The sequence below is a fragment of the Synchiropus splendidus genome, chromosome 16 (genome assembly GCF_027744825.2).
Source record: "Synchiropus splendidus isolate RoL2022-P1 chromosome 16, RoL_Sspl_1.0, whole genome shotgun sequence".
Classification (NCBI taxonomy): Eukaryota; Metazoa; Chordata; class Actinopteri; order Syngnathiformes; family Callionymidae; genus Synchiropus; species Synchiropus splendidus.
This window is the reverse complement of record NC_071349.1, coordinates 20,481,169-20,500,293: the sequence shown is the minus strand read 5'-3', so window position 1 is coordinate 20,500,293 and position 19,125 is coordinate 20,481,169. Positions and strand designations below refer to the sequence as shown.

At 58.6% G+C, this 19,125-nt stretch overlaps 2 protein-coding genes across 3 annotated transcripts; one reads left to right on the top strand and one right to left on the bottom strand.

Moving 5' to 3' along the window:
- Positions 1–32: 32 nt before the first annotated feature.
- On the top strand, positions 33–6,465 carry napepld (N-acyl phosphatidylethanolamine phospholipase D). Of its 2 annotated transcripts, none has more exons than XM_053844528.1 (8): positions 33–133; positions 714–1,041; positions 1,118–1,342; positions 1,395–1,498; positions 1,565–1,730; positions 1,785–1,933; positions 2,004–2,118; positions 2,295–6,465. In XM_053844528.1, the coding sequence occupies exons 1-8, from the start codon at positions 54–56 to the stop codon at positions 2,400–2,402; spliced, it is 1,275 nt and encodes a 424-aa protein (XP_053700503.1). In that variant the 5' UTR covers positions 33–53; the 3' UTR covers positions 2,403–6,465. The 2 variants fall into 2 exon arrangements, with proteins under 2 accessions (XP_053700503.1, XP_053700502.1); XM_053844527.1 differs by having other exon boundaries at positions 2,189–6,465.
- Positions 5,345–18,933, bottom strand: LOC128747032 (otoferlin-like). Its single transcript, XM_053844550.1, has 41 exons — positions 17,710–18,933; positions 17,508–17,631; positions 17,393–17,447; positions 17,202–17,333; positions 17,067–17,129; positions 16,919–17,003; positions 16,695–16,854; positions 16,457–16,622; positions 16,190–16,376; positions 15,903–16,126; positions 14,291–14,399; positions 14,052–14,229; positions 13,852–13,972; positions 13,671–13,771; positions 13,518–13,608; positions 13,329–13,445; positions 13,114–13,266; positions 12,863–13,052; positions 12,667–12,791; positions 12,273–12,407; positions 11,635–11,796; positions 11,223–11,342; positions 10,998–11,159; positions 10,772–10,934; positions 10,640–10,713; positions 10,543–10,569; positions 10,340–10,471; positions 9,920–9,992; positions 9,189–9,301; positions 8,987–9,124; positions 8,790–8,921; positions 8,588–8,715; positions 8,359–8,529; positions 7,374–7,534; positions 7,170–7,312; positions 7,014–7,102; positions 6,842–6,940; positions 6,534–6,775; positions 6,157–6,335; positions 5,977–6,077; positions 5,345–5,618 (listed from the first exon to the last, which is right to left on the bottom strand). Exons 1-41 carry the CDS (start codon positions 17,753–17,755, stop codon positions 5,438–5,440), a joined length of 5,352 nt encoding a protein of 1,783 aa, XP_053700525.1. The 5' UTR covers positions 17,756–18,933; the 3' UTR covers positions 5,345–5,437.
- Between the last annotated feature and the right edge of the window lie 192 nt (positions 18,934–19,125).

Sequence of the window (19,125 nt, the reverse complement as noted above, 5' to 3'; positions counted from 1 at the left end):
GGCAGCACGCGCTGCAGCTCCGCCCCCCCCGGTGGCTTTCGGTCTGGACCGGAATGTTCCGACGTTTGAAGGCGTTGAAAAAGCACCTTGCTGCGTCCATCGGGTCCAAACTCTTCTGCCGGAACTGCACACGGTGAGCAAGGCTTCGCTTATGGCGTCGTGAAACAGGAGCGGAAGTGACGTCACTGTTGAACGTAACCCGGACTCTTCACGGTCGTGTTGAGGAGGAACATGTGCAACTTTGACTTCCGCTCTTCTTCATCCCACAACGCCACGGTCACGGTCGCTTCGATCGCAAAAGTCCGGTCGTCACAAAGCGATCCAAACATCAAACCATAACAATGGCGTCCCGCCGTTTCCGGCGTCCGTTCCACACGCCCAACCTTTGTTTAAACATGGTCATGATTCCGCTCCGTGTCAGGTCTGATGACAGTCCGGCTCCTGAATATGTGTGTGCGCGGAAGTCACGTGCCGTAAACACTGACGACGCACTTAAGACGTTTGGAGTACTTTCGCTTTGATGGCGCTCTCGGTCACGTGACCCGGAACCCTGACGTGCCGGTCTCAGCTGATCCACGTGAGCGACGCCGCATCCTCGCGGTTCCCTCTCCCGACCCTCCCGACGCAGCAGACGTTAGGCGCGCGAGCCTTCCTCCCGTACGTCTGGCTGTCAGTCATTTCCTTGCGCGCTCCCGCGCGTGTGTGTGACGCAGGGCCGTCGTCGTGGAGCCTCCCGCCGCGTCGGAGCCGCAGCAGATGGAGATGAGTCGTGACGCTGGAGTCCAGGACCCCGCGGAGGCGGGAGGAGCGGCCGCAGGCGGCGCTTGCGGACAAGGCTTCAGTTCGGACCTGAGCCCGGAGGTGAGTGTCGGCACCGCTGATGCGGACCTGCCGCTGACCAAGGAGGTGACCCGCTCCCGCCGGGATGGACGGGGTCGCTGGGTGAACCCCTGGCCCACCTGGAGGTTCCCGTCCTCCTCGTCCCTGCTGCGCTTCCTGCTGCTGGACCAGGACCACAGTGACGTCCCCTCAGACGCTGAAGTGAGACCCGGCCACGGTTGTGAACACGAGGGTAGGTGAACATCACCCCCAGCCAACTCTTCCCCTCGCTCCCCAGGTTCTGGACTCCAAGCTGCCGGTGGTGGAGCCGTTCTTTGTGAGGAGTCCGGCCGAGTGTGGAGCCGGTGCTGCTCTGCGGGTCACGTGGCTGGGACACGCCTCGGTCCTGGTGGAGCTGGACGGGCTGAACATCCTGACCGACCCCATCTTCAGCCAGCGGGCCTCGCCTCTCCATTTCCTGGGTCCCAAGCGCTTTCGAGGGCCCCCGTGCCACGTGGAGCAGGTACGGCGACGTGGTCCTTGGAGTCTGTGCCGGGTCCTGATCCCCGTCTCAGCTGCCCAGGATCCACGCGGTCCTCATCAGCCACTCGCACTACGACCACCTGGACCTGCCCAGCGTCAGGAGCCTCAACTCTCGCTTCGGACCCCAGCTCCGCTGGTAGGCTCCCGAGCCGGGCCGGGCCCCGCGGGACCCCGCTGACCGGGCCGTGTGTCTGTCTCTCAGGTTCGTCCCTCTGGGTCTCCGGGACTGGATGTCGGTGGCCGGCTGCGAGGACGTGGTGGAGCTGGACTGGTGGGAGCAGAGCGGCGTGGCGGGTCGCCAGGACATGCGTGTGGTCTGCACGCCGGCACAGCACTGGAGCAAGCGCACGCCGCTGGACACCAACAAGGTCTGAGCCCCGTGGCCCGCCTCCCTCTCTGGTCTCAGTCTCCGGCCTCCGCAGGCGCTGTGGTGCAGCTGGGCTGTGGTGGGTCCGCAGCACCGCTTCTTCTTCGCCGGTGATACGGGCTACTGCTCGTCCTTCCGGGAGATCGGACGCCAGCTGGGACCCTTCCACCTGGCGGCCATTCCCATCGGAGCGTACCAGCCGCGGTGGGTCCGCCTCCCGCGGGGCTGCGCGGCCGGCCTCAACCCTTGACCCCGCGCCTGTGTGTGTGTGCAGGGAGGTGATGCGGGGGCAACACGTGGACCCTGAGGAGGCCGTGTTGATCCACCAGGACGTTCAGGCCCAACAGTCCGTGGCTGTGCACTGGGGAACCTTTGCTCTGGCTCATGAGGTGCGTGTGAGGGGGGAGGTGGGTGTGTCCCGCTGCCGTCTGTGACGCCGCGCGCGCGTGTGTGTGTCAGTTTTATCTGGAGCCGCCGCGACGTCTCAGGGAAGCTCTGGAGCAGAAAGGCTTGGATCCAGGCTCCTTCTTCACGCTGAGTCACGGAGAGTCTCGACTCCTCACAGAGCCAGCGCAGCAGCGACGCCATCTCCAGGAGCAGTGATGTCATCACCTCTGTGTCGAGCGTTGTCTCGGTAACCACGGGCTGGACTGACCCCACGGCTGTCGCCTGAATGCAAGGTTTTTATTCCAAATAAACACAGTCTTCTCCTGCAGCTGGAGGCCACTGGCGCACGGGCGACTCCTCCTTCAGGCTGCTGCCTTTTTTTCCTTGACGTTTTCTGTGGTTTCATTTTGAGCAACCACGAATGGATCATGGCTTTCACTGAAACGAGCGAGACATGGGTGAAACACTGCAGCTACTGACACTGGCTTGTTCTGTTGCCAGGCTGTTTGCACAAACACATGGCAGAAGATGTCTTGGTTTCACATGTGTCCAGAAAGAGGCGGCAATATGGCAAACTATATCATGGTTCATTGATGTGTTGACTGACTTGAAATCACTGTTTGGATGGGATCACTTCTCTTTTGCATGATGTGACTGTAGTTTCCAGACAAATCCTTGGCTTCTCTGCCTGAACTTGCTTCATAACAACAATGGTTCTTTCTCTCTTCACATGTATTTTGTGGTGCGTTTAGTTGTTCAGAGCCACCTTTTAAAGCCCAGAGCAGACGTTGACAGTCCATGAGCATCAATACAGTTTGGAAGTCAGACAGGTCAGGTTAGCCGTTAGCTCTGTTAGCTCTGCGCTGCAGACAGTCTTTGGCCTGGTGGCGGCTCCCTCCCTCCCTCCCTCCCTCCATGGTTCTGTGGTGAAGGTGTGTGGTCCAGTTAGAGGCGCATCAGCTTTAGAAACAGCTGGAAGTTGTGAGCGGCTTCTTGGCTGTGAGTGTGTGGGAAGAGGAGCGCGGCGCACCACAGCAGCGCTGCTTTGACTGAGGGAGGGATCAGCATCAGCATCAACACACTCTACAGTAGAGTGGAGAGAAAGAATGGCAGCCAGTCCATGGGATCATCTCCTCACCTTGGTTGCTCCTCAACACCTTCCTACTGTCAGGATTTAACATCATCATATCGCCGCCTCTGTCTCCAGACACATGAGGTGGAACTGGACCCCCTCATCTCTGTGAACAGCCCAGTATGACCTGCGGAGAACACTGGACCACAGTGGCATTTCCCACACGCCACCGACCCCTGAACGGCTGGCTTCCAGGGGCTGTTGGTAGTCACCGGTCCCTCCTCGCTGGCGAGCTAGGGGGCGCTCCCCTGTTCGAGAGAGCTGTGAGCCTGCCGTCCCTCCAGGACCAGGTGGTCCCGGGTGAGAGGTCAGACCCCTCAGGTGTCTGTAAAGGGCCCGGCTGACACGAGAGACTCGGGCGCGCCAGACCGTTCTAACGTGGCACCAGTGAAAGAGAGACGCTGCCTTCCACCGGTTCTGGGACGGAAGCCTCCATTGTTGACTTCTCTGCGCATAATGGACGGCAGAGCTTGTGAGGAACACACTGGAGCTAATAACTGAAAACAAAACAAATCTGGCGCCCCCACGTGCCGGCGCTCTGGTGGGTTTTCTGCATCTGTTCTTTGCCATGTGGAATAGAAATGTCAAATACTTTGACTTGGAACGTGCAGAGACCGTTGTGTTGTGTGGGATGATGTGGACTGTCGTTATTTCCGATGTAACAAGTGAAGTCATAACTATTCAAACACAGTGTGAGACGTAGCAATGGACCTGGCAGAACAAACGAGCGTGTCTTGTCTTTGTTGTGTTGCCACTCGCAATGTGTTGTCGTTACTGATGAAGAAAAAACGTAGGCTCCAGACAACACCTGTTTATTGTGAACGAGTTAACAAGTGAACATTTCCAGGGAGAGACCAGCGAGCAGCGGATGCTGTTGGGTTTTCATCTGGACCCGACGGCTCTTCAAAACACTCTCCTGTCCTTCCATGGTGTCAGTGGCAGAGGGTGGTCCTGGTGACACCACTGAGGCTCCATGGTCTGGGTCCAAGCTCAGGACAACGTGTCAAAAGCTAGGACTGAGAAATGTGGGCTGAAGCTACGGGAGGTTTCTCAAAGCTCTTCCTTCTGTCACTCAGGGTTGGGGCTCTGCTTGCTGTGATCTCGTCCTCAGCCAGGGTCACACCTCGTATACATGACATTATGATTCAACAAAGTCGCCGTCAAGGGTTGGATAATACAGGAAAAGATGATGGATTCTCACTCAGAACAGGGGATCTATTGGTCGGTAACCCTCACAGCCACTGAAAAGCTAGAGAAGAAATGGTTGCATGAACCTCAGAGGAAATGCGGTGCTAGTAATCATGATGCTGGAGTGCTACGGCTGAGAAGCGGGCCGGCGGGCCGCTCAGGCGCCCAGCATCTTCTTCACCATGTATCCAGGAGTGTTGTAGAGGAACAGGGCCACGATGGCCAGCAGCAGCAGCGCCGTCACCAGCTTGATGGTCAGCCAGCGGTACTGGTCACACATCAGGTGTTTGACGGCCTTAAAAGGGATGAGGAACCAGAGCAGGGCGATGTCTGGGCGGCTGGAGCGAGACAGAAACACCTCAGAGTCACTTCTACACATCAAGGAAGCCAAAGCAAGACACTGACGCCTGCGGGGAACCCGCCCCGTCCCCGTGTTTTAGTCCGATGTCCTTTGTGTAATGAACTCTGTTGGCAGCAGGTGACACGCACACACTGCCAGCAGCAGCACAGGCCGAGGGATCAGAGCCTCCAAAGTGACTGTCAGCAGCAGGAGCGCGCGGCTAAAGTGAGTCAGGCAACCCTGAGAAACGCTTGCGTCAGACGGCTTTATTGACAAACAAAAGGCAGGATACACGGCAGCAGAGTGGAGCAGGTGCCTCAGGCGCCCAGCATCTTCTTCACCAGGTAGCCGGGCGTGTTGTAGAGGAAGAGCGCCAGGACGGCCAGCAGCAGCAGCGCCGTCACCAGCTTGATGGTCAGCCAGCGGTACTGGTCACACACCAGGTGCTTCGCAGCTTTGAGAGGGATGAGGAACCAGAGCATGGCGATGTCGGGGCGGCTGGTGAGGTACAGAGACGCATGAGGCGGTTACTGCGGGTGCCGGGCGCCGCCAGCCACAGTCTCACTACACAGCCCAAGAAAAGCCACACGCCGCCCAACAACGCTTTATTCCAGAACTGAAGTCACATGTCTAAGCGAGGAGGGCGGCCCCGGCCGGGCCCTCAAGCCCCGAGGATCTTCTTGACCATGTAGCCGGGCATGCTATAGAGGAAGAGGCCCAGCAGCGCCAGCAGCAGCAGCGCGCTGACCAGCTTGATGGTCAGCCACCTGTACTGCGTGCACAGCAAGTGCTTGATGGCTTTGAAGGGCGTGAGGAACCACAGCAGGCTGGTGTCTGGGCGGCTGCAGGGAGAAGCACAGCGTCAGCACGTCATGCCGCCGGCCAGCGGGAGCACTAGAAAAGTGGGCGCTGATATCGGGAGAGAAAGACTGGGGACTTACCGGCTCCGGCAACAACAGAATCCACAGCTGCCCGGAAGCGACTGCAGCGTTTGCTCCCCCCGAAATAGCTCACGGTTTTTAGGCCCGTATTATGTTTGCTTTATGTCACACTAAACACTCGACTTTAAGATGGTTTATGGACGGGTTTAGAGCGAGTTTGATGCCGGAACAGCAGTGAAAACGCCGGCGGCGGACAGCGCTGACAGAGCCGCGGGACACAGAAGGTGGTCCACTCAGAGACAAGAGAGCTTCTTCATACTTGGGTTTCTCCAGAGGCTCCGGCTCATTCCGCCCCTCGCCCGCCGGACTCTTCTCCGCCTCCTCCCCCGTCAGCAGGTGGAGCTCGGCCTCCACCTTTCCCTGTGGAGCACAGCCGCCAGTCACGAGTGGGCTCAGACTCCAGAGAGCTGAGACTGGGCCTTGGCGCCTCCTGACTTACGGTCAGTTCGAACTCGTCGTCCTCGTTCCGGGCGACGAAGGGCCACCAGCCTTTGATCCTCTTCTGCTTGAAGATGGACACCGTGGGCATCTCGGCCTCGTTGGTCACCATCTCGATGGTGCACTGCTTGGCGGTCTTGGCCCCTCGCGGGAAGCGGTTGAGGTCCAGCTCAATTGCACCTGAAGTTCAAGGTGATGTCGGTGAGGGATTCTCTCTTCAAACGGATCATTCTGGCACAAATTCATGACTTAACAGTTCCGCTTTTGCACCCTTATTTTTCAGCGGTTCTTTTCAGTCCGTCTAATTCACCGCAGTAACTGCTTTAATTGATAACAATATAAATAAATCAACAATAAAAGGGGGGGGGGGGCACCAACCTAGGAAGTCGTCGGCCGAGAAGTGGTCGGCGTCCCAGACCTGCAGGTTGAGCCGAGCTGGGATCTTGTACTCCGTCTCGTCCCAGGCAAACATGGACTCCTTCTTGGAGATGACGATCTTCTCCTCGGCCATCAGGTAGTCGAAGGGGTAGATGAAGCGCCAGTTGAAGTTGCCCTCGCCGGTGATGGAGTGGTAGTGCACGTCCGTGTCCTGCTTGTCCTCCTGCTGACCCTTCAGCCACCTGGGGTCCATCGGGACAGTGGGTTCCAAGCTCAGCCCCGCGGCGCCCGCCACCAGCGCGTCTCACCCTCTCACAAAGATGTCGCTGGACTTCTCTCCGGTGAAGATGTCGTCATCCTCCAGGACCACCTCGTCCGTGTTCCAGATGATGACCCGCAGCTCGAACCTGGAAGGGTGAGGCTCGAGCCCTTATTCACCTGGAGCACAGGGCGCCTGGCCCTGAGCCCGCTGCCACCTACTTCTTTGGTTTCCTGGGCGAGATGTCCAGGGCAGGGCCCGGCGCCGTCATGTCCTTGGGGAACATGTCCACCCACATCTCGATCCTGCCCTGGAGGACAGAAGCGTGGACGGCATCAGCCTGGATGTTTGGTGCAGAGCGGAGAGGAGCCTCAGACCTGCTCGATTCCCGGCTTGTCGGGGTGCAGCAGGGGGCGGGTCTCCACGTGTTCGGGGACCAGTTTGCAGCCCACGCGGGGGATCTCCTCCCAGTGGTTGAGCACCGTCAGCGCCAGGTGCTCCTCCGTCTGCTTCTTCAAACCTGTGGGAGCGAGAGGTGGGTGTGGGATGTGAGGAGGCCTCTCCCGCCCAGCCACACGCACCGTTCTCGTCCTCGATCTCTGTCGGCGCCATGAAGACGCGGTTCTCCACCTTCACCCGTCCGCCCGGGCCGTAGTGAGGACCGTCCACTTTGCCGTCCTTGCACAGCTTGGCCAGGATCTGCGTGGGCTTCATGGGGTCCCTCCAGATGTTGTAACCGTGGCTGCGGAGCAGAGGCCACAACATGGGCATCCGACACCACCTGCTCCGGAGCCCGCGCTCTGCAGATGACTTGTTGTCGCTGGTGATAACCTCATGCTCTTCCTCCGTCTCGGCTCCTCAGACTTATGATCACTCATTTCCGTGCTCTGCTTCTGTCCTAGAATGTGTCGTGTGCCTCATATTGCTGCCTCGCACACCTGTTTGGTTCAGACTTTCCGAGTCTCATCCCAGTTCAACTGTTTGAATCAATCGCTCCCATTCTCAAGGTCAATTGAATCGATAGCAGTCATGTGCTGCCGAGGCAGCGGCGCTCACTAGGTGGCGCTCTGAGCCGGGATCGCAGCGCGCCGTCTAGTGGTCTCTGCAAATGAGGACGCTGATTCACCTCAGCGCAACTCCAGTAAATAACGTTGTGCTTTTATTACATACTTGAGAATTCGTTTTTTAAGCATGATTTCAATGAGCCGTTCCACCCTTATTTTTCAAATGTTGTTTTCAACTGGTCAAACTGACGAGTAAGTAACTGCGTTAATTGATAATAATCGTAATCGTAATAATCCTAATAACAGCTTGCATTGGGCAGAAAAGTGAGACGGTGGTGGCGTCATGTAACGCATCGTGCTGCGATTTATAATATATCAATATTCTGATGTATAAATGGTGCTGAGCTTGTGACTGGTATTTGGAGTGAGGAGCGTGACAGGGAGGCTCAACAGGACCACGATGCACAGGAGGGTGAGGTGGCTCACAGGTGACGTGGTCAAGCAAAGCGAGGCAGCTGAGCAGGCTGATGCTAGCAGGAGGTTCCAGACCAGCGGATCTTACATGGCGTAGCTGCAGGAGATGCCGCACGTGGCTCTGTGTTTGCTGTAGAAGCGATTCTCCAAGTCGATCTTGGTTTCTCCGATCAGGTCGTCGGTCCCCACCAGGTCCCAGTCATAGATGGAGACGGTCAGAGTGGAGTCCATTGGGAAGGTGGCTTCGATGTCGAATGACCTGGGAGCAACACGGCGTCAGGCCCGTGGCGCGGCTGGCGTGAAGGTGGCGGACTCACTTGCCAAACAGAGGGTTGAGCTGTTTGGAGATGTAGTTCTCCTTGTCCTTGATCTCCGTCTTGCCCAGCCTGATGGCGATGTAGGGGTCGGCCTTGCCGTTGATGTCGGCCGGGTGGAGGTCGGTGGCCTGCAAGACAGCGCAAGCGTGTCTCCCTCCTGTGTGGTGGAGCAGGACCTGGCTGAGAGGTGAGGCCGCTCTACCCTGATGACGTAGACTCGGACCAGGACGTTGATGGGATCGTTGTGAGGAATGTTCTGGAACATGCCCATGCTGGAGTCGAAGGTCACCTCTCTGGCCGCGTCCTCCGACACCTTGTACATGCACAGGGATCCCTGAGCGGAGGAGAGGTCGGAGGTCAGCACCGGCCGCAGGGGGCAGAGCATCGGCCGCCTCCTACCTTGAACTTGCCGACGATCCTGTCCTCGTCGGCCACGTTTTGGTCGTCGTCGTCGCCGCCCTTCCCCCGGAACAGGTTGAAGCTGTGCAGCCAGTCCTCGAAGACGTCAAAGTCGCTCTCCAGCTCTTTGGGATAGACCTGATGAGACGGGACCAGATGTTGGGTGGAGGGTGACGGGGCAGAGCACGGGGAGGCGCCACACCTTCAGCTCATCCAGCTTGGGCTTCTTCTTCTCCAGAGGATCCAGTGCCGGCTTTTTCTTTTTCCCCTTTCCTCTCTTGGAGCCTTTTACAGGAGAGTCATCAGGTTTGACATCTGAGTCCAGGTCAGTGGGGGGACGGGAGGGGGCAGAGGGGGAGAGCACTCGAGACATGAACACCACATGAAAGTTGTCAAGCCAACCACTGGGTCGTATCATGAGATACAGTCCAGTGGCGACGCTAGCGCTGGCGATCCAGGCGATGGCGCTGTGGAGCCCTGAAACTCTGTGTTCAGAAGGACTTTCCTCTCCACTGTAAGGTCAATTGGGCCGAGACTTTAATATGAACGAAGAGAGAGAGACGTGACGTTGCAGCGGAGAGTCGGTCGAACTGACAACTTTCATGCTGAGAGTCTAACTAGCACAAGACCTGCATTCATGTCTGTGTCACAGCAGTCGCCGCCTCCCTGTGGCTCGAAGAAGAAAAACCATGAGTCGGCCTGACCGCGACACACGAGAGGAGCAGCAGTGGCTGCTGAATAACAGCGGCATGATGGTGACGTGGCCACCATCTTAGTGGCGGGAAACGTCCTCATCGGCTGAGGAGTCGGGTGAATCGCTTCAGTCGGGATTCAACATCAGACACGGCAGCGAAGGCCACAGGTTTCTTATGGTCCTTCCTGGATCAGATGCCGCCGTGGCGACAGCAGCTCGCTGGGTGGGCTGTAGCTTACCTGCACCGTCGGCCAGGTCCACGTCCTCCTTGTCCTCAGAGTCCGAGAGAGCCGCCTCCTGAGCCCTGAGCGCCTGCAGGACAGAGGCACTGTGAGCCGATCCCTCGTGGGTCAGTTCAGAGAGAGCACTTCCTCTTCTTCCAAGACGTCTGACAGCCAGAAGATGAAAGTACTGAGCCTTACTGCAGGACCAGTGCTTCTGAGAGCGTCCAACCCCACACATAACCTGCTTCAATCCAGATACCGTTTTTTGGTTTCAACCATCTCCTCTGGTGACAGCTGTATTCCCGTCATTCGCTTCACGTGGAGACATGAAAGGAAATGACCGAACAGAAGAGTGCACTGGACACGCGAAGAGTTGAGCAGAACGTGAGATGTAGCGCGGCCAAATGAGCTGCAGATCTGATGCCAGTTCCGTACCTCGGTCAGAGTGTCGATGGAGGCGAAGTACTTGGACCACCAGTCCAGCATGCTCTCGTCCAGCTCCTCCTCCTCCACCTCCTCGCCCTTCTTCCTCTTCTTCTTCTTGCCCTTCCCGTCCTTGTCGTCGTCCTGTGAGAGACATGGTTCCGGCTCGATGATAACTGCCAGCGAAAGACGAGGACTGCGGAGTATCTCCTTACTTCGATCTTCACCACAGCGTCGGAGCTCTGCACCAGAGAGCAGGTGGGTAAGTGTGACGGTGGAACGGAGGCGAGAGCTCGGAGGCTGGTGACTTACCGACTCCAGTTTCACCACAGTCTCCATCTTCTTAAAGGTTGCTTCTGGCTCCATGCTGACCACGACGATCTCCTCTGCAGGTGGACCACAGGTCAGTGAGGTCTCTCAGGGGGAGCTTGAGCGCAGGTGCACCTGTGGTGGAGCAGCCGTGGCTCTGCTTGTCCGACGGCCGGTAGATGAACTTGCGCAGGCTGGTGACGGCGTTGGAGCCCACCAGAGTGTAACGGCCGAACGCTCTGCAGTCCACCACGCGGATGTTGAGAGGCGGATGGAGCAGCTCGTTCTCAGGCAGGTCCTGGGTCAGAAGCCAGCATTAGCTCACGCTCTGCCACCTGCCGCCGGGGGCTGAAGGACCCACCACTTCAAACCACTTGACCAAGGTGCTGAAGTTGGGGTTTTTCTTGTAGTTGGGGATGAGGGCCGACTGGACCCCTTTCCCGGCGCACTCGATGTCCACCCGGGGCCGGTCCACCTGGGCCAGGTTGACCCGCTTCAGGTCTCTCAGTCCCCAGAACAACACCTGCAGAGACTCATCCGGTCAGCAGCCGCTGCGCCGGACAGCCGCCAACATGCCGACGCTCACCTCGATCCTGTACTTGCTGAGCACTGGTCTGATTCCCAGAGGAACCGGTAGAATTGGGCCGCGTTCCATATCTGTGGGACCCTCGATTGGTGGCAGGTCGGCTTTTCCGTTGGGACCGATCTGACAGAAGCGACAGAGATGGTGAGCCTTCCGTGTGCAGCGGCTGCTCGTTCTGCTGCACAGTGAGGAGGCAGCCTCCGGCTCGGCTTAGCTTCAGCAGCAGCACCGCAGCCACACCAGGGCGAATCGGCTGAGACCTCCAGAGCTCCGGTGTGACTTGTTGTGTTGAGGAAATAAAGCAGCAGATCTCATGTGCACAGTTAGTATCCAGTAAGAGAGCATCTGAGGAAGCGTGAGATGAAAGAGGGAACAGCTGGAGGGAGGGGCTTGTTCAGGTGAAGGAACCTCCCACCTGCAGCAGCTCGAAGGCCGCCAGCATCTCTCCGGCCGTGCAGTTCCCGCGGTAGATCTGATAGTACTCCAGCTGCGGGGGGAAGCGCGGGGGGCCGTAGTGCTCGTCCGCCATCTTGACCACAGGCTTGGCAAAGGTGCGGCCCATGAACTCGGCCTTTCCCTGCAGGCAGACGGTTCTCTGTCAGAGCGGACGGGTGGGAGCTCTGGAGTGCAGCTGGAGCTTCGGGCCGACCCCCACAAACATGGCGCCGCCTGGCGCATGTTTCCGCGCACTTCCAAAGGAGAAGAGCAAAGCACCTGAGGAACCGGTAAACTGCAAAACAGCTCCCTTTCAATGAATCAAAGGCTTCTCTCTTGCAGTTTGTGGTTGAGCAGAGTTGCAACATCCGGTCGCCCCAAAAGCACAGCATGTCAAGGGATGCAGCAGGGCTAAACCCGGGCCGGGTCTTATTCCTCCTGCATGCCTTTCATCCGGCGACACATGACAGCGCCTCTTCAGCGCATCACCCAGCAGACGCCACACTCTACTTATCCCAATGGTCATCCACATAAGGAGTTAGTGGCAGAAACAGATGTTCAGAAGTCGGTCAGCCAAATCCTTCATGGTTCAGTAAAGACACAGGCCACGCCGCTCACCACTGTGTCCTGGTCGTAGATCTCGATCACGATGATGGGCGGGTCGTCGCGCAGCTCCGTGGCTTCTCCAAATAGTTCCACGTTTTCAAAGACCAGCAGCTGATCCCAGGTGGGGCACAGGGTCTCGGGCAGAACCTGAGGGGAGCAGACACCTGTCAGTGGTCCAGGGAGGGGGCCCCGCTCTCACGTCGCTGAGAGAGAGAGCTTACGGACGTGAGTGTGTTTTTTGTGAATGTTTGTAGAGCCTTAGTCAAGTGACACTCCCTCCCACAGGGTTGAATGGTTTCATCCTTTTCAAAACTGACAATCAAAAGTCCAACCTGCTCCTTTCAAGATATTGGAGGAGCTGCTGTGCAGACAGGGAGGCTCCCGGCAACAGTGTGTGGGCGCTCACCTCGGTGACCTGACTCTGTGTGGAGAAGAAGACTCGGGCGAAGGGATCCGATAGGCCGGTGCTGTCAGCGGCGAAGAGGCTGCGAGCCTGATACATGTGCACCCTCAGCTGGAAGATCTGTTTCACTGCGGACGGACGGACGGAGGCACCGGTAATCACATGGCTGCGCCTGTGGCGCCGGGCTCTCGCGGCTTACTCATGTAGGTGAGGCTGATGGGCGGGGAGAAGGGCAGCCCGGGCCCCTTGGACAGCCGGTTCTCCTCGAAGCCGTTGGGCAGACCCGACAGGAAGTCTTTGCGCTGCTTGTTGAGCCCCAGCCAGAGGTAGATCTCTATCTTGGACTGGACCGTCCAGCCGGCGGGGCCGAAGCCCTTCCTCCCCGGGATCTGCAACAGAAGGCGGCGCCGGTGAGCGAGGCTCGGGGCCGGGCGCCGCCGCCTCACGCACCCGCAGGAAGATGGTCTGGACTTTGCCGCAGTCCTTCCCTCTCTCCTGGTGGATGCTGGAGAAGAGGATGTCCTTGGACGGGACCCGAGCGTAGGCCACGCGCTTGCCGTTGCTGATCATCCAGATGAAGACGTCCGGGACGCTGTGCTGGGGCTGCGGAGCGAGCTGCGGTCAGCCGGGACCTCGGTGAGGGGCGGGGGCGCTGCTGAGCTCACCTCGTCGGCCATGAAGCGCAGCTTCTGCAGGAAGTTGTGGGCCAGTTTGATCTTGTCCCTCACCGTGCTCTTCTTCACCTGCGACCTCATGACCTTGGCTTGCTGCCCAACGCTCTCCTGCCAGGCAGACGGGCGCGTCTTCAAACAGCAGCTTCCTCCGTGAGAAGAGCTGGAGGAGGCTCCACTCACCACTTCGGCCATGCACAGCTTCAGCCGCTCCCTGTCCAGCTTGGTCCGGCCCGACTGGTTCTGGTCCTTGTTGGCCAGCACCAGAAAGTTGCTGGAAGAAGCATCCAGGGGTCAAGACGGGCTCGGCTCTGCACTGTTGTCCGGGGAACCCACCCGCAGCCCTGGCTCAGCTCCTCCAGAACTCCCCGCAGCCTTCGCTCCGGATACGGCTTCTCCGTCTTGATGATCTCCTGCACGTCGTTCAGTCCGTCCTCCTGTCAAGTACGGGCTGTTAACGGCGGGGGCTGCCACTAGGGGGCAGTGCTTCTCTTCATGAGCTCAGGACGGCGCCCACCAGTTTGTCGGCCAAGTTGTCGATGATGTTGGCGTTGTACAGCCTGCGCCTCTGGTCCTGCCACCAGCTCTTGATGTAGACGCAGGGCTTCCGCTCGAAGTAGGGCAGGTGGAAGTAATTCCTGGAGAGGAGACAACAGGCTGATGGGTGAGAGCCTCCCCCCTGCAGCGGCTCAGACGCGTCACATGACAGGCTCTGACCGGTCGGTGACGACGGGCTTCATGGGAGGGGTGGTGGCCACCGAGGTCAGATCTCCGTCGTCGTCCATCTCCTCATCGCTGGAGTTGTGGATCAGCTCAGTTTCCTCCTCGTCTCCGTTCCCTCCCTTCTTCCCAGATTTGGGGGTCACGACCCCGTCGTTTTCGTTGCCGTAGTAACCTGCAGGTGAGCACAACTGTCAGTGGAGATTCAGCTGCTCGACAGGAAGAGCACCAGTTACCAATGGTGACTTCAAAGTTGATGGGCTTGTCCCCGATCTTCCGGTCAATCATGGTGGCCTCCAGGAAGGAGCCGAAGAGGAAGAACTCTTCAACCTTTCCAGTCGCGGTCTGTGAACACAACCATCACCTTGTCTGAGCTCTGTATCCTAACACCAGCACTTGGTTGTGAGCTCCCTCCACTGTGAAGCTCCCTCCACCGTGAAGCTCCACTATGAAGCTCCCTCCACCGTGAAGCTCCACTATGAAGCTCCCTCCACTGTGAAGCTCCCTCCACTGTGAAGCTCCCTCCACTGTGAAGCTCCCTCCACTGTGAAGCTCCCTCCACTGTGAAGCTCCACTATGAAGCTCCCTCCACTGTGAAGCTCCCTCCACTGTGAAGCTCCCTCCACTGTGAAGCTCCACTATGAAGCTCCCTCCACTGTGAAGCTCCCTCCACTGTGAAGCTCCCTCCACTGTGAAGCTCCACTATGAAGCTCCCTCCACTGTGAAGCTCCCTCCTCTATGAAGCTCCCTCCACTGTGAAGCTCCCTCCACTGTGAAGCTCCCTCCACTGTGAAGCTCCCTCCACTGTGAAGCTCCCTCCAGTGTGAAGCTCCCTCCACTGTGAAGCTCCCTCCACTGTGAAGCTCCCTCCACTGTGAAGCTCCCTCCACTGTGAAGCTCCACTATGAAGCTCCCTCCACTGTGAAGCTCCCTCCTCTATGAAGCTCCCTCCACTGTGAAGCTCCCTCCACTGTGAAGCTCCCTCCACTGTGAAGCTCCACTATGAAGCTCCCTCCACTGTGAAGCTCCCTCCTCTATGAAGCTCCCTCCACTGTGAAGCTCCCTCCACCGTGAAGCTCCCTCCACTGTGAAGCTCCCTCCACTGTGAAGCTCCCTCCACTGTGAAGCTCCCTCCACTGTGAAGCTCCCTCCACTGTGAAGCTCCACTATGAAGCTCCCTCCACTGTGAAGCTCCCTCCACTGTGAAGCTCCCTCCACTGTGAAGCTCCCTCCACTGTGAAGCTCCCTCCACTGTGAAGCTCCCTCCACTGTGAAGCTCCACTATGAAGCTCCCTCCACTGTGAAGCTCCCTCCACTGTGAAGCTCCCTCCACTATGAAGCTCCCTCCACTGTGAAGCTCCACTATGAAGCTCCCTCCACTGTGAAGCTCCCTCCACTGTGAAGCTCCCTCCACTGTGAAGCTCCCTCCACTATGAAGCTCCCTCCACTGTGAAGCTCCCTCCACTGTGAAGCTCCCTCCACCGTGATGTAAGCTCTTGCATCAGCACTGATCATCTCACTTGGTTTGGTGAACCAGCGGAGGAGAAATGGGCGGAGCCTATGTTGCAGCGACAGATGTGTCCGAGGTATGAGGATGCTAACGTTAGCCTGGATGCTAGCCCACTGTTGTTTGTTCCCGTGTATATCTGAAGCTCCGCTGGACTCTGAGAAACTGAAAACCAAACGCTGGGTGACGGCCCGCAGGCCCCGCTGTGTCACTCTGCCATTGTGCGTGAACAAAGCAGAAGCCAGGGACACAGGTTAAGCAGGTTAATAATGCAGCGGCGCACATGAATAATGGAGAAGAAAAACAGAGGCATAATGGCGGCTCGATCAGGCGGTGCCCACCTCGGAGATGTTGGGGACCCCCTCCACCTGGACCTCAGTGGAGCTGCTGATGTCCGGGGAGGAGGGGTCCAGGAGCTCCACGCCCAGGCTGATGAGCAGACGCGCCCTGAAGGACACGCCCTCGCCCAGACCCTCGTTGAGCTCCTGGTACTCGTCCATCAGCGTGTAGGTGCGAGTGGAGCCGTACATGTTGACCCAGGCGGGGCCCAGCGTGGGCAGGAAGCCTGCCGACACACGCCGTGTCAGATGGCGCCCACGGAGACGCCGCGCTCCAGACAAGCGCTCACCTTTGTCGCCGTCGTTGGAGATCATTCGCAGATCCAGGAAGTGAGTTCCGATGGCGACGTCGTTGACTTTGTCCGAGTCGCGGATCTGGATCTTCATGCGCTTGCAGAGCGGCGGGAACATTTCGGTGAAGACAATCTGCTCGTTCCAGATGGGCTCGTAGCAGCTCTTCTGGACGGAGGTTTTCCCCTGTGACCACATGACGGTCAGCAGTCTGGGGGTCACCCGCGGCTCAGGTGACCGCTCACCTTTTGCCCGGCAAACAAGACCTGAACGTAGGGATCCACCAGGTCCTTGTTTTCCCCGATGAAGGCCTTCTTGACGTTGGCCATGAGGCTGGTGTTCATGCGGGGGAGGCCCTCGGCCCTGTAGACCTTCAGGTAGTAGCGCGCCCACTGGCGCTCTGCCGGGACGCCCTCGGGCACCAGGAGGTTCCTGACCACAGAGAGAGAGAGCGAGCCAGGTCAGCAGAGCCGGGGCTCAGCGGCGGCCAGGAGGCGGGGCTACCCCTCGATGTCGTCCTCGTCCGCCTCGTTGGACTTGTGAGGACTCTTGACCGTGTCTCCTTTGGCCACCACGGAAATGTCACACTTGATGTAGCCTTTGCCCCCCGCGGTGATGTCATCCGGGTCCGACAGCAAGGCCCACTTGTGGTAGAACTGGTGCTCTGCAGGGGCAAGAGCGAGCGCTAGGCACGGCAGGGGTGAGAGCCTGTGGGAGGGGGGGCTGACCTGGCTGGGAGTAAATGGTGCCCACGTCCAGTTTGAAGGTGCCGACCAGGGTCCCGCTGCGCAGCAGGTTTTTGGAGTGGATGACCTGAGAGCAGGATGCAGGTTAAGCCCTGTCTTCCTCTGGGATATGGTCTATGGCAGCACTGACCGACAGCTTGAGAATCTTGTCAAACATGACGTCTGGAGGCAGGTGGAAGTCAAAGACGAAGTACTGCAGGAGAGAGCGAGAGGCCGGGTGAGGCAGCGGGCCGCCGCGGACCAGCGGCGCCCACGCGCCACTCACCTCGTTGTAGTAGGGACAGTTGGTGGACTCCTTCATGGACGTGTACTTCTTCTCCTCCCCGATCTCCACGCACACCATGGGGTCCATGTTCAGCCCCACCAGCTGCCGGGCTTCGATCACAGTCACGCTGATCTGCGACAACAAGGCAGATGGAAGCGTGCGTGGGGCGGGAGGACGGGAGGGTCACCCACCTGGTAATCCACCGCTCGACCGGCGCTGGGCTCCATCTTGATGTCTGGCTTGGACCTGACGCAAGAGGTTAGTGGCGCCGCCGCAGGGTCGGAGGTCACTTCCTGTGGGACTCACCGCTTGTTGGACACGTTGGTGGTGACCGCCGTGACGGAGGCCAGGGAGACGGTGTCCGGGTCCCCGAGGCCGCTCAGGAACAGCTCCCGGTCCAGGTTCTGCGTCTCCAGGATGGCGGGCTCATCTGAGGGAGGAGGAGCAGAAGCGGGTCGGACCTCCAGACCCAGGCACCCCGCCCCCCACCCCGCCCGGTCAGCGATACCTCCGTGCCGCTCCTCCTTGTGTCCGCGGTGCTTGCTGCGCTTCATGGTGAGGCAGTGCTCTGAAACAACCACAGCAGTGAACTCGTGACGTCATGGGAGCTCCTCTGTCTCAGTCAGCGCTCGGCTTTTATTTTGCTTTCACCATTCACTTTGGTTTGACTTCAGTCCAGCTCACTTTCCATTTGCTGCACGGTGGTATGACTTCACAGAGCTGAAGCCCTCATGCGTTATTTTATGCGGGTGTATATATCTGTGTCATGCGGGAACATCCACACTCCTGCTGTTCGGTCAGCGTATTTGATCCTGTGTGTTCTCCAGTGGCTGAAGTGCTGAAGTCCTGTTCTCTCAGCTCAGGAGCCTGGACTCTCTTACCGCCGCCGACAGCAGTGATCAGCAGCGACATGAGTCTGGTCCTCACTGGGGTTTGAATTATTCACATCAGCTGACCTCAGATCCACAATTAACCTGGAGACCTTTCACTCGCCGTAACATCTCCACCCTGGACATCCCTCAGCATCTTTAGTCACTGCTATCTGCGCAGCTGATGAAGCACAGGTGACAGAACAAAAGACTGACCGTTATGGGAGCAGCAGACAACCAAGCCGTGAGCGTGGTCCGAGCGCAGGCTCTGTGATGGTGGTGAGGTGGTGAGGACGAAGCTCGCGTCCAGCCGAGGCCTCCTTCCTCTGGAGAGGTCAGTGGATGGGTCTGTGAGAGCGAGCGAGCGAAGCAGTCTGACGCTGTGAAGACGTCCGCTGTGAAGTGGGGCTCAGGTGATATGAGACAGCCATGAATAGTGCATGAGCCCTGAACCCGAGCCTGGTAACTATAACTAGGGCTCCACCGGAGACGTCACCGCCAGTGGAACCAGCCAAGCCCAGCTCCGCACGGTAAAAAGTCCAGAGCGCACACAAGTCAGGCGGTGACCTCAAACTCAAGGCTGCTGGGCTTGTTCTGCTGATATCACGTGAGGGACAGAGGCCTCAGAGAAGGAGCCGGCGTTTTAACCCCAGGGTGTCTGTATCAGGCCATGAGCTTGTGGTGTGCTCCTCCAGCACCAGACGCTAAGCTCCATCAGCTGCTCAAACCCAAGCTCTGCTCAGCAGATCTGGATGCTTCCATGGAGGTGAAGAGCTGCTGCAGCTGCTGAGAGCCACGCTCAGCTGCTCGCCTCATCAATTACACATGGCAGCAGGCTGCAGGCCAAACCTCTGTGTCTAAAGTTGCTGGTGTCCAGTGGAACAGGGCTCTGAATAATTGAGCTGCTCCACTCACTGGTGCGTGGGCATCTTCAGGATGAGAAGGCCTCAGTGTTCACAGCAGCAGAGAGGCACTTGCGGCGCTGACAAGCCTGCTCTGGGCCCGTGCTTGAGTCTGACGCCCTGTCGACACGCGCTCACGCCGCGGGTCATGAC